Source organism: Sphaeroforma arctica, assembly GCF_001186125.1.
Source record: "Sphaeroforma arctica JP610 unplaced genomic scaffold supercont1.37, whole genome shotgun sequence".
In the NCBI taxonomy this organism is placed as follows: domain Eukaryota; class Ichthyosporea; order Ichthyophonida; genus Sphaeroforma; species Sphaeroforma arctica.
The window spans coordinates 68,260-81,787 of record NW_014040521.1 but is presented as its reverse complement, the minus strand read 5'-3'; the positions used below and the strand labels follow the sequence as shown (position 1 = coordinate 81,787).

Genomic DNA, 13,528 nt, shown 5'->3' with positions numbered 1-13,528 from the left:
ATATATATATATATATATATATATATATATATATATATATATATATATGTATATAGTATATAGTATATTATATATATATATATATATATATATATATTTACGGCTTAAAAAGTATACTACGAGCGTGTATTAGAACCAGTCAGCTCAAATCACATTTCTTGAAAAACTGGGATTTAAGCCTGTTTGTACAGTACTGTACTCGTCGTCACACCATTCAGACCATATTAGCTGCCTCGAACGGACGAAATTATAAGACTATTGTGAAGAATGCTGTCGGTATGCAAAATATATGCAATCCACTAGTGCTTGTCGTAGGATGAGATACATATCATAGCCTAATGACGAGAACATCGATTACTCCCGTGCTATTTCAGATGCTGGGTTCCGATGGACAATCACACGTGACGGATATTCACTCTGCCGCTTTCTTCGACAGTGACGATGATGCTGAATTTCCTACAGAATTGCTTGGTGAAGATTTGGGTGGCAATGATGCTGGGCCGTCAAGCTCTGTATGTACCAGTTGCTATTCTGTTGTTTGTCATGAATTTGATCCTTATTACTATTCCATTTTTTTCATGGAGTCTTTTTATATTTCAATTCTATTTTTTTGTCTACGATTCGTTTTCTGTGTTCAATCCCAAACATGTTCCTAAAAGACGTTCTCTTCCCTGTTATTCCGCTGAATGAATGTATGATATACGAGTGCAGAAATACTTGTCTCTCACTGTGTCGGGGACGTGCTTGCCAAATGCTAGTCCATTTGCTGCTGTCTGTGGCGTCGATGTAAAGATTTGTAAAACGGCAATCGGTATACACGGCTGCTGATGGCTTGTTTCATTTCTGTTGTGTGATAGGATCATATGCGGTAGACACCATACAACACTTGGATAGCAGTGTATGTAGCTTCACTAATGATTGATGTGGCATAATACAAATCCAGACTAATGCCAATGGAACCAGCCAGAAGCGTGATGCCGATGCTCTAGACATGGATTTAGACGAGTTCGACTTCGTGGCAGATGAGGAACTTGATGCCATGGACGCTGCGCAGACTGAGGGCGATGGCGATGCAAATGCGGAAGGTATTGTACAGACTTCGATGCATGTGGTCTGATCGAAATTTACGTAAAATAAGTTACGTGCTCGCAAAAGCCCAGAGACGTAATTAGGTCCTCATGATCAGGTCTGGTGAAGCATTATTAGTATTATTTTGCATGGTATATCCTCCAGACGGCGATTCTGTCGCCGTCTGGTGATATGTCGACTTTCTCATCGCATCCGAAAGCTTGATTATACATACATATATCGCATCAATTTCTCTCGTCGAGGTATGCTAATTTAGGAGTTCCTGGCCACAGCGGTCAGTGCAAGCTCTCTTAGCGAACTGCCCTTTAAAAAAGGTCATTTGGCGGCGCAGATGAAGGTGGTGAATGTCGGCATGTGTAGAATCCGACCACCTTATTACCGCTAAAAGTTCACGGTAGTGCTAATCTAATTCATAAAATTTCCTTTTTCCCTTGTTTTCATCCAGCTGCTGTGAAGAAGAAGAAACCAGCGGCGAAGCGTGTCAAGATGACCGAAGATCTGTATGTTTGGTTTAGTCGTATGGTTCTGCTATCTTTCTATGCAATAATTGCAAGCAACGTCCCCCGCACGGAAAGGAGATACAATGTTCGATTTGGTCCAAAGTGTTGCTAATCATGAGCCTTCCTTGTGCAAATCCGAAAATGAGCGTTAAATAGCCTTACTGTCGTTCGTTCGACAGGATCGGCCCTTCAAAATTGGTCGAGATCGTGAATGCTTTTGTATGTCTTTATAAAAACAAAAATATTGATTTCACAGGATTCTCGGAGAGAACGGTTTGCCACTTCTACATAGCGTGCTCAAATCTGTCAAGTTCAAGGGAAAAGGATATGAGGTAAGAACGATGTACATTCCCTATTTGCTGAGTGTGTATGTCGTTCGACTTGCTGAATTTTGTTATGGTATACACTCTTGTATATCTCTTATTATCGCGGTTCCTGTTCAGGTACGGCATGAGATCGGTAGTTCAATTTTTGGGTATCTTTTCTGACGTATGTACAACTTCAAAACTTATACCTGAATAGTACATATTTACGTTCATCTTGCTCACTGTATTCACTATGCTATGCTTACGTAGCCATAAATCCGCAGTAAATATATCTATAGCACAATTTCATACGAACAACCATATGTGATTGGGCATGGGTGGTATATACAATTCAGAACACACAGTGTAGACACGTACGTATGTATGCCTTTGTCTCATGCGTGTTCGCCCTTCAGAGCTACGACCTGCGGCGACTTATTCTGGCCTATGAAATGTGGGCCCACCGCTTAATGCCTGGACTGCACTTCGACGACTTCACTGCGCAAATCAGCCGGAAAGGAACTGGAGTCATCAGGGTATGTATGGGAGGATAAACGTTTCATGTGCGTTCACAAGAGTTTATTCGGATCAGGTCGTTCAATATGGCCAATTTATGTGAGGCGTTGCCATTTTGGTTAGGACAGCCTTTATTTTGAGTAAAGAGCACATATCGCGCAAGGCGCATTTCCACCGTGTGTCGACATTCTCGATATGCTGGGCTGCTTTAATGAAGACGGAAGTCGGAACTCAATGCTCGATGGCGGCGGTACTTACAATCGCCTTTTCGTTCTCCTTTTGATTTTTTCTCCGAGCAGCACTTTATCTCCGTCATGAAAGAGGAGGCCATGTCAAAGTAAGTCGTAGGCCCTCAACGAATTGGCGGTATCCGTTTGTTGTGCTGTGCTCTATGTCATGCGTGATGTACTTCATAGACCCGTTACTAGCATTATTTGTGTACGCTTGTACATGCTTTGACCGTTATCGTCATCTGTGTCATCTTATGTGGCTTCACATTGCTTGCAGCATTGACTCCTTGATTGTACATGCGGAATATTATCGAAGTAAACTCATCGTCTCACCCTCTTATATTAATTCTATTAGCGTAAGAAAGAAATTTTAAGGTACTAACAAGTAGTCGTAGGACCACAATAAAGAGTGACCCTGTGTTAGAGCAGCATACTCCTGCAACACTAAGCCTGTGCATATTTGACATTTGTCTTATAGGCGACCGGACGAGGGCTCGTACGAGACATTAGACGATGAAGAAGCAGCAGCGCTGGAACAAGCTGTGGCTGAAGACGAACGCAGGAGGCGAGAAGCATCCGATGACGAAAATATGGATGCAGTTGTAAGTCGTGGATCGCATTTCTTTCATGTGTATTGCTATGCTTTAATCCAATCTGTTTCTGAACAGCTCGATACGGTCGTTGCTTGCGTGTTTAAAGAAGTAGATGTACAGGCTCTCGCATGTCTAGCATCTAGTAGTAAGTAACCTTCCTATTAAGTCAACTCCTTAATTATGCCACTTGACTAGTTCGACAGCATGAGAGGATCAACCACAGCCACCACCGCAGAGTCGGCCCGTTCGTCGGCCATACCACTCACCAAGAAGACCGCCGCCCTCTTATCTCCCACACTGCTCAAGCGAATGGCTGAGAACAGACAGAATGCGCTGGCAGCTAGGGAAAGAAAGCGGCAGAAAGAACAGGACCAGTACAAGCAGACTCAAAAGGACAAGGAAATCACACAGATCACGAAGGATGAGATTGTGGAGGAGATTGACGGAGACGATATAAGGCACAAAACTAAGAACGATACGGGTGTGACGAAGAATTCTGAAGGCCCAAGTGGGGCGAGTGATGAATCAAATGATTCATTCTCTGATCCTCCTGGAGGTGACCGTTTACCTGAAGATGGTGCAGAATCCACCAAACTCAAAGCGGCTGAAAACGAACACGGTGTTGCAACTGACATGGATGTAGCAGAAACCAAGAAATCTGTCGATGCAGACGACCACTCGACATTAAAAGATACAGTAGAGAATAGTGTAGTTGAAGACGCTGAGGGTGACATCGTGCTCGGGGATGCTGTAGCTGACACTGAACACAAAGATGTAGTGGAATCTGTACATATAGGCGCGGCTGATACCGACACATGTAAAGTAGCAGGGGACTACTCGATGTATAAGGAAGTAGCGCAGGACACCGAGGTTGAGGTGACAAAGAATGCCACAGTACATACGGAAACCTTAGATAAAGCTGGAGTCCCCGATGAATTCGAGGTGGATAGCAGTAAACAAGAAAATAATACAGATGAAATGAAGAACAAGAATGCTAAGAAGGATCTCATACAAGAAGGTCGTGTAGGCAAACCTGATTCCGCAGATGCTGATGAGCAGTCTCGCCTTTGTGGCATTGAAACGAGTACCAAAGTCACAGACACTGGGGAGGCTGCCGGGCTCGAGGATGCTATGGATGCCGCACAAGTCGAGGTGAGTGAGAATACTTCTATACCCAATAATAACACAAAAGAGATGAATTTTGATGCTCTTCAAGCCGAGGCACAATTAGAGGTCAGTGTCAATGCTTTGATACCAGTTGATGCTGCTCAAGACGACGTGAACCCCGATGGTGCTCAGGACGAGTCCGCAAAGACGGATGCTGCTGATACTTTGATATCTGAAGAAGCTGCTGGTGATGTAAAGCCCACCGATGCTTCAAGTATTACAGAAAACGGAAATACAGAGAAAACCGGCGTAACAACGGACACTGTTGGTGGTCTAGGTTGTGAAGATTCAGCAAAAGACAGCATTGCTCAAAATACAGAGGCCGTGAGCGTCGATGGAGCCACTGAGGTTGAGTGTGCTGTGAATATCGGCTCAGTCGAAGATGCTGAAGAAACTACTCAACATCTACATGCCAGTGATGACACAATTGATGAGCCTGTCCATACTGAAAGCAAGGTTGAAGAGTCTGCGGAATGTACCAAGGATGCAGATGCTGATTTTGACTGCGCGGATAAACAAGTGGAGAAGAACAGCTCAGCTGTAGATTCGGAGGAAAGCCTCTAGGAAGGTGCTAGTAACAGTACAGATGGACACGTTGAAAAGGACAGCTCTGGGCCAACTGCTGCAGACGACACCGTAATTGACGATGCATCAGTGAATGTCTGAGGTTGAGTCAGAAAATAATAGCACAAAGGAAAAGGCAGATTAAACACGAATGTATTGCGAACCGACTGTGGCAGAAGATGATGCACCGAATGTGCGGAAAGGCGAATTGCAGTTGAATGTTCACGAAGAGGTGATGACTGAATGAGGCAGTATAGCTCAAGGTAGAAAGGCCAGGTATCAGGAGAATGCCAGTCAAGTACTATAGAATAGTGAATAGTTAGTAGGTCTCCCCACCAATCTCGATACAGATCGTATTGGTGAGCGATTGCAGAACTTCATGACGCCCGCTAAAAAAACAGAAACGACTTGACTCTTAATTGAGCTTTGAGTGAATTTAATGCCGGGGGTAAGATAAGAATCCAGAAGCACTAAGATGATGAGATGACCATTTCTGATGGCCGATGAATTCGGCTTAACGATTGAACGCGATCCTTCCAATAAGAACGCCGCCGAATATACTATGTACCGAAGACGGCTTCCATGGACACTGTCGATGAATACTCCTGCCAAAAAAAAAATGTGCGTGGAGCAAATTTACGTCCGGCTTCCCAGTGAATTGCGATGGTTTGCACCAAAATCAAGCGACATCCGTTTCGCCACAGATAACCCTGAGTTTCATCGGTTCGGGGGGGGGGGGAGAAGATTTGTAGTCTTTGGCCAATGTACGTTCATCACTCGGCGTACAGCAATATGTAACAATACCACGATCGAATTACGAATGCGTCTCCGGGCACTTGTGGCTTCAGACGATAGTCGTTGGTGGTGTACGCATAATGGAATATGTAATTTCTGCAAATTTCGATCCGTGGCGTCACTCTACCTAGTACTTACATAAATTATAAATTGTATACGGCACAGAGGGTCGACGGTAAGGACTGCGTTGCAGTGAGAATGTCATTATTGTATATTTACATATTTATGTATATATACACAAAAACGGACACACACACACACAAACACTTTCACACACCCACACACAGTCTCGTATATTGTTTACCTGATGCAAATTAAAGCGGACTCTGAAGGGGAGACAAACTGACATTGTGTTGTTGCTGCACATTTTATACCTGTTGTGTAGTTTGTACCAGGTAGTATCACCTTCATCTTCACTAGTCAGATATCTTTACCTTTACTTGTCAGTTGTATGTTGTCCATTGTTCTGCAAAAGTGAGCGCGTGAACAGTTAAATCGCGAAACATGTCCACAATCTACGCACACACTGTAACCTTTGTATTTACGCATATCATGTTAGCTCTTTGTGGCCGGGAATCCGACACATGTCTTGTATCACATCACTCCATCCACTTGCGCGCGGACGCCAGTGTCAATAAGAAGGGTTTGCATTGATCGCCGAACGACTGACTATAAAATCCCCGAGACAATCTGCGTAATCGTTGATTGACTAATATGGAAGGAGAGGATCAATGGCGAATGCGAGCGGTTGATTGCAGGATGATATTACTGAAATATACAGAGACAGGAAAGTCAATTGAGGATAAATATGAGTGCAGCAGTGTATGGGGGATGGGTAGTTCCTACAACATCTGCGCGCTCTATCATTGTGTATGTAACTTTACTCAGACCCGAAGGTTATTTTGTGTTCTTGTGCCCGGTTACCAAGGACAACCAAGCGTACCGTCACAAAATTATAGAGAAATGTCAAACAAACAAAAAAGTCTCACGCGGAGAATGCACCGCAAGTATATTCTCCGCAGATGCATATTTAGCTTCTATAGTAAGTGTCATTGATAGATTGACATGTGAGGTGAGAATTCACTATACACCATTCCGGCCAAGACAAAGATTACCTGCTGGTCAGGATACAAACCACAACTATGCACACTCGCTACATTCTACCAAACTCCGGAGACAAAAATGTGAATACACAGGCGCTTGTGCTCGGACTACGGAGCGACTATGTACGTCGATCGTCTCCGATTATTTGATTCTGTTCAATCCTCTCGGGATACGGTGGAAGTGTGGAGAATCGGGGGTGAGACAGTATCTTATCAGTCAACGATAGCGCACCTGATTTAAAACCCACAGTATCGAGTGTGCAATAGAGGTATTGAACGAATAATAATCGAGAGCACTGCAAAGCAAATTGCGTAGGATTCACTACAGTTCAACGATGGTCTGATATTTCTTTTTCAGTTTCGAATTTGCAGCAGTGATAAGGAGGTGAAGTTCTTAAATTAGAATAAGTTAAGTGATATGGTTACGATAGTGGAGGTTTGGTGGCTGATTGAGAACTATACTTATGAGATACTTCCATTCCTCTTAACATGATTAGTTACTGGTAGTCTTATTGTTTGAATGCCAACAACAAAACAAGAGAGAATATGATCGGAGGTTTGGTGGCTGATTGAGAATCATAATTGTGAGATACTTACATTCCTCTTATCATGATTTGTTACTAATAGTCTTATTGTTTGAATGCCAACAACAAAATAAGAGAGAATATGCTCGAGTATCACACTGAGCGCAAGTTGAAGGTTAAATTAAATGGCAATCGTCCGAAATTTAGATCTGAGCGGAATTGTTCCTATCTATCTTTATAGCAATAAAGCGCTTTCAATTGTTGCCGATACTCTATTATCGATGTTTGGTTGCCTTAATTGCGGTTCACTCATGGGCATAGACAACACCCTTTCCCACACATCCCCTCTAAAACGAACCATAATCCGTCTATTACAATTTCTTAGCATGGCGTACAAACCCTCCTCGGCTTCCACCCCGTCCCCTGCCTCTCCCAGCGCCTCTACCTCTCGCACCACCTCTGCCTCTACTGCTACCGCCACGAGAGGGCTGTCCAGGGCCACCCCCACGCTTATTCTGCACATACGTAGTGGACTTGCCGTAGTCCACGCGCTTTGTGCTCTTCTTATCCTCGTCGTCTTCACCCCCGTCCTGATTGCTATCATCGTCCTCATCGTTGTTATCAGCGCCATGCGGTCGTTTCGTGCCTCTGTCGCCACCTTTGCCACCACGACCACCCCTCGTGCCAGCAGTCTTGGCGCTCTTCTCGGCCTCAAGCTCGGCCTCTGACTTTCTACGACGGAATAGATCTGTGGTGGTTTGCATAGAAAATGCCGTTGATGAGAGAAAATCATGCATATGCCCACTCGAGGTGATTCGTTGACAAAATCAATACAGAATGCTTCAAAGAATACTTAAGTGAAAGCAACCATGAAGACAAATACCACATTAACGTTTAACCCCCCCCCCACCCCACACACACAGAAAGGCACGACACGGACTAAACTGATCTACATACCGGCAGCCGGCTCTTCTCCCACAGCCTCCCTGTAGTAATCAGCATCGTCCTTCTCGTCGTCGTACATGGCACTCTCTTCGGTTGGCTTGGCAGACTCGGTTTCGTCGACCTCTGAGTCGTCGCTGTCTGATTGCAGGTAATCCGATCCCTCCGCTTCCTCCTCGCCTGCCTCCACAGCAGCTGTGCAGAACGAAAAAATGTTGATGAATTAAAAAGACATATATGAGACGTGAAGTGTTATGAAGTACGATGAGGTGTATGGCGCGTTCATGGGGATCTGGTGCAAGGAGATACAGGGAACAGTGATGTTGGCTTCGATTGATGTTCCACTGGCTGAATCAATGCGATGAGCACTCCTGTAGAGCAAGTTGTACCTTTGGAGGTAGCGTTAACAGCCTACCAACACTATCACACGGGCGAGTGCAAGCAACAAGCGTGCATCTTTAAGCCGCGATATTGAAGTGATATACATCCCGTGTTGACACGTACCCTTCTTCTTCTGCTTGCGTGCTGCCTTCTCGTCCGCCTTTCGCTTGACATTTGCCTCCTGCTCCTTTTTCCGCTTGATTTTGAGCTCCTTCTGTTTCTTGACCTTCGCCTTCATGGCTGCCGCTTCCTCAGGGGTCTTGCTCATAAACTCGTGGTGTACCACCTCACCCTCACAGAATCCTTGCTGTATCTTGATCAATTGCAGATTCATTCTCGGGCCAAGCTGATGACAAGAACCACAATGAAATGTGTGAGCAACCGAGACGCAAACAATTGCAAACCACCCAAAAGACAAGTTCCTTGCCCACATTGATAACAGGTCAGTTACGCGGCACTTTGCCAGCTAGGGCTTTCCTATCGCCGAAACTCGTTCCGTTTAGTACCTTACATACCAAGCGCAATGACAATATAAAGCAACCTACCTCCACAAGCTTGATAGCTGACTGGTGGTTTCGCACATTGCCCACACCAGACATGTTCTGTGGGAGCGTAACATTCGCCTCTTCGTCTTCAAACTCGCTGTCCGATGCCGCTCCATATCCCACTTGCGACGTTACAAATTCAGATATATCGCTCAATCTTCCTAGAGTCAGCAGTAGGCAGTGGGAAAGATGTCAAGTATTGCGCCGGAAACTTGAGGTGGCATGATATAATAACACATTTGATGCAGAGGTATCAAACAAATTTGAACCATAAATTTGATGCAAAATACGATATGTTGATGTCGACAAGAGTATATATGTAAGACCATACTAAGCTTTGATGTCTTGTCGACTGCGGTTGTGGTATGATAATAGGGTGTGCACTAAGGGTCAATTGGAAATATAACAGATGCACATATATTGATCATCTATAGTCAGGAATCAAAGCTGGAAGCGTGTGGAATGTGTTGCATGTTGTCTGTTTATCTATAATACTTGATTAGCACACGACATACATAAAGAAGCAAACGAGAGATGTTAAGACGCTAAATTCGCCAATGAGAAAAATCAGAAATTAAGTGTCAACCAAATACGAAGGACTTTCTCAAGTTGGATGCTATTAGGCATGTGCGTGTATTTGTAAGACGCGCAACGCATTCAGCCCTCCAAGCGTACTCATTGCATAGGTGCTATAACATACATAGTCGTCGTATGTCTGTGGTATAAAAAAATTGATGTTGACTACAATTGCACTAATAATTCCATAACTATATAAGACGGTGTGTGTGCGCTCACGCGTGATGCTTTTCCATACATGTATAAACATCTATTGTAACTCCGATATCGAATCAAACGACATTCACGGTAATAGTAAGTCCATACGAGTTCAGTCTTGTATAGTATATGAGCAACCAAAGTCAGATTTAAAGTTAAAGCAATAAAAACTTATTCCACTAAAACTTCGTAATAAAAAAATTACCCGTGCATAGAAAAACGATGCTAACAACCCATTTTTGCGTGTAGAAAAAATCCCTCGTGATATTTCTTCTCAAGTATGCTACATATGTATATCATAATGGATTATATATACATAGGCACGTATGAAATATAACCGTAGAATATAATTGTAAATTTGACCATTCGATACTTAGTCATGTCTTGATAAATCAGCACAAGGGGATAAATATGCGAATAGACATAAACGTCTATCATCACCCAATTTTAGGATATGCACTGCAGATATATAAACAAGAAATGAATCTGACAGGATATAAACTTCATATAAAAACATACGCAAACATGTACGTATATATATATATATATATATAAATATATATTATATTATATATATAAACAAGTATATATATGTGTGTGTACACGAATATGTACATGCACACGTACACTTATTGAAAATATAAAATTATAAATAGAAATAATAAAAACAAACAAAATATAAATATATATATATATATATATACCTATATACATTTGTATATATATATATATATGTATATGTCCATAATATTCATACGTATATATAGATATATAAATACTAACACTCATATATATATATATATATTCGAGTGTGTGTGTGTGTGTATATATGTATGTATGTATGCATGTACCTAGATAGATACATATAAAAACTCAGATACTCAGATACGTAGGTACATTGATACAAATATATATAAATGTGTGTGTGTGTGTATGTACATAGATAGATACATAAACAGGACAGATACACAGATCCGTACATTAATACACACATATATATATAGATATATATATATACGTGTGTTGTGTGTGTGTGTATGTGTGTGTAAATATATATTTATATACATATATATATATACATGTGTATGTGTAGTATATATATATATATATATTTATAAACATAAACATAGACATACACAGCTACGTCTACAGCTACATATATATATATATATCTACATCTACATATACTTCAACATATACCTATACTTATACTTATACATATGCTTATACTTATATATATATATATGTGTGTGTGTGTATATATATATATATATATATAATACACAATTGCTTGTAATTGCGAAGGTATGTATTTACATTGCCATCATACAGTGCGTTGCACTCAAGCTCGATGACGCAAGAGAAGCACAAATGTAATTTCCAGGACACAGCATATTGCATGTACTTACCTAAATTCGGTATGCGTGACTGTATAATCTTCTTCACCGATCGTGATACCCCCGTCGCTTGCACACTTACTCTGTAATGCCTATATTCATAAGTATTCGTCTCCTCTACGTAATTAACTAACACGCACCTCTGTACATCGTTTAAGTTTAGTCTTTGTATATCTAATGCCGGGAACATATTTTGGAATAGTGTCGACAGCAGTTTGTGATGAAATTTCTCCTTCGAGAAATTGTTCAGGATCAGCAACGCTGCGTGCCTATTCTCCGTACTTATCGATTTTGGCCGCTTTTGCTGTGCTTGTACGTCTGTATGTAATGCATATTCCGATACCCTGAACGTGGCTGTAGGTCCTCGTGGTAGTCGAGCTAATCGCATATTTACCCCACTGTCTGTCTGTCCGAATACCATGAAGTGTGTGACTCCCATGGGTCCAGCGATTGATACAAAATCCTTGATCACATTCTTTTTGCTGACCTTAAGCGAGGTTGCTGTGTATGGCTCCATCACTGACCGAACATCTCTTTCTAATTGTTCTACGGGCTGCGACACTGTGCCTGTGTGAATTACAAATGATCTAGGTACATTCTTCTCAGCTGAGACTACGTGTGTGCGCTTCTTTTTTCTCTGCCCTGCTTTCGCCATGATTCAACGAGTATGTGTATATGTGGGTACCTATATCTATATGTGTAGGTGTTTGTATGTGTATATATGCAAGCCGAGTCGAACTTCTATAATGATTGTAAATGCTAAACCGGGCGATTGTGGCATAGTTACCATCCGTAAAGAAGCGCCTGTACAGAAACACAAAATATGATATTCATATTTAGTTCGACTATCGTACACGTGACAGACACAGATTTGTCGTAAATTATCCTGATCGATAAGGATCATCAGGCAAATTAGCATGAAATTAGAACGTAAATATAATTTGTGACAGCGACCATGAAAAGGTGTTGGAAATGTATCGCGTCATAGGGTCCTGCAGCAAAATGTGTACGCGCGGTACATGCTATTTATTTTTATATCGGCACGGATACGTGTCCGTATAGATATATGTATATATTTATATATATATTGAACTATCAGCTCCTTGTTTATGATACGAGACTGAAAGACTTCTGAACACCTAGACCGTAGAATATTAATCTTTAGTTGCAACTATGATGTCTGCACCAGGTACCGTAATCTCATGTGAGGATGAGGCTACATTCAACACCACCGTGAAAGAGCATCCCGGCGGTCTTACTTGTGTACACTTCTGGGCGCCCTGGGCTAAGGCTAGTGTATACATGAACGAAGTACTGGAAACTGCAGCTAAGAAATACCCTCATGTCACAATGATTAAGATCGATGCCGAAGAACTCAGCGAGATCTCAGAGGAGTACGATATCACCGCAGTGCCCACAGTTGTGTTCCTAAAGAATAACAAGGTATTGTACTTTCGTATGCCCTTTGTGTACACTTGGTGTACGATATCGTCAAATGGTTATCCTGCATATAATTCAGATCTATGTATTTGTCTGAGTCTATTCTTCCTTCTAATATATGCCATTACTCATTATTATACATGTATTTTTATACTTGCACTAGTATTTACGTATATATATATATATATGTATATATATATATATATATATATATGTGTGTGTGTGTGTGTGCGTGCGTGTGTGTGTGTACGTATATGTATATGTATATATATATATGTGTGTGTGTGTGTGTATCTATGTCTGAATCTAATATTTAGCGCTTTAATATGTACAGAATATCAGCGATGAAAATATATAGTTTTAAAAAGTCGCCCCTGCCTGTCAGCGTCAATATTTATATAAATATATATATATATATATATATATGTTTGTTTGTTTGTGTGTGTGTGTGTGTTTGTGTGTATATGTATATTTATATATATATATACATATGTGCGAGTGTGTGAGTGTGCACATGTTGCGTATGTTTTATTGATTTACGTATATTTATAAATATATATTAATATACATATATGTATGTATGTATATGAATAAATATGTGTATGTATTTATATGTATGTATATATATATGTATAAATTTATGTGTGTATATATGTGTATATA

At 41.4% G+C, this 13,528-nt stretch overlaps 3 protein-coding genes across 3 annotated transcripts in view; 2 read left to right on the top strand and 1 right to left on the bottom strand.

Moving 5' to 3' along the window:
• Positions 1–374: 374 nt before the first annotated feature.
• On the top strand, positions 375–4,964 carry SARC_01026 (hypothetical protein; the record flags this gene model as incomplete). The annotated part of the gene is made up of 8 exons (XM_014305260.1): positions 375–512; positions 944–1,085; positions 1,535–1,589; positions 1,846–1,921; positions 2,311–2,430; positions 2,710–2,747; positions 3,119–3,242; positions 3,429–4,964. The coding sequence occupies 8 exons, from the start codon at positions 375–377 to the stop codon at positions 4,962–4,964; spliced, it is 2,229 nt and encodes a 742-aa protein (XP_014160735.1).
• Positions 4,965–7,757: 2,793 nt separating this feature from the next.
• SARC_01025 (hypothetical protein) lies at positions 7,758–12,080 on the bottom strand (the record flags this gene model as incomplete). Its single annotated transcript, XM_014305259.1, has 5 exons — positions 7,758–8,134; positions 8,344–8,523; positions 8,833–9,055; positions 9,255–9,415; positions 11,438–12,080. The coding sequence occupies 5 exons, from the start codon at positions 12,078–12,080 to the stop codon at positions 7,758–7,760; spliced, it is 1,584 nt and encodes a 527-aa protein (XP_014160734.1).
• A 407-nt stretch (positions 12,081–12,487) lies between these two features.
• SARC_01024 (hypothetical protein) overlaps positions 12,488–13,528 on the top strand; it is a 4,775-nt gene continuing 3,734 nt past the window's right edge. Inside the window, exon 1 of the mRNA XM_014305258.1 lies at positions 12,488–12,868. Within this exon, the coding sequence (XP_014160733.1) occupies positions 12,599–12,868 (270 nt within the window). The 5' untranslated portion in view covers positions 12,488–12,598. The remainder of the gene's footprint in view (positions 12,869–13,528) is intronic.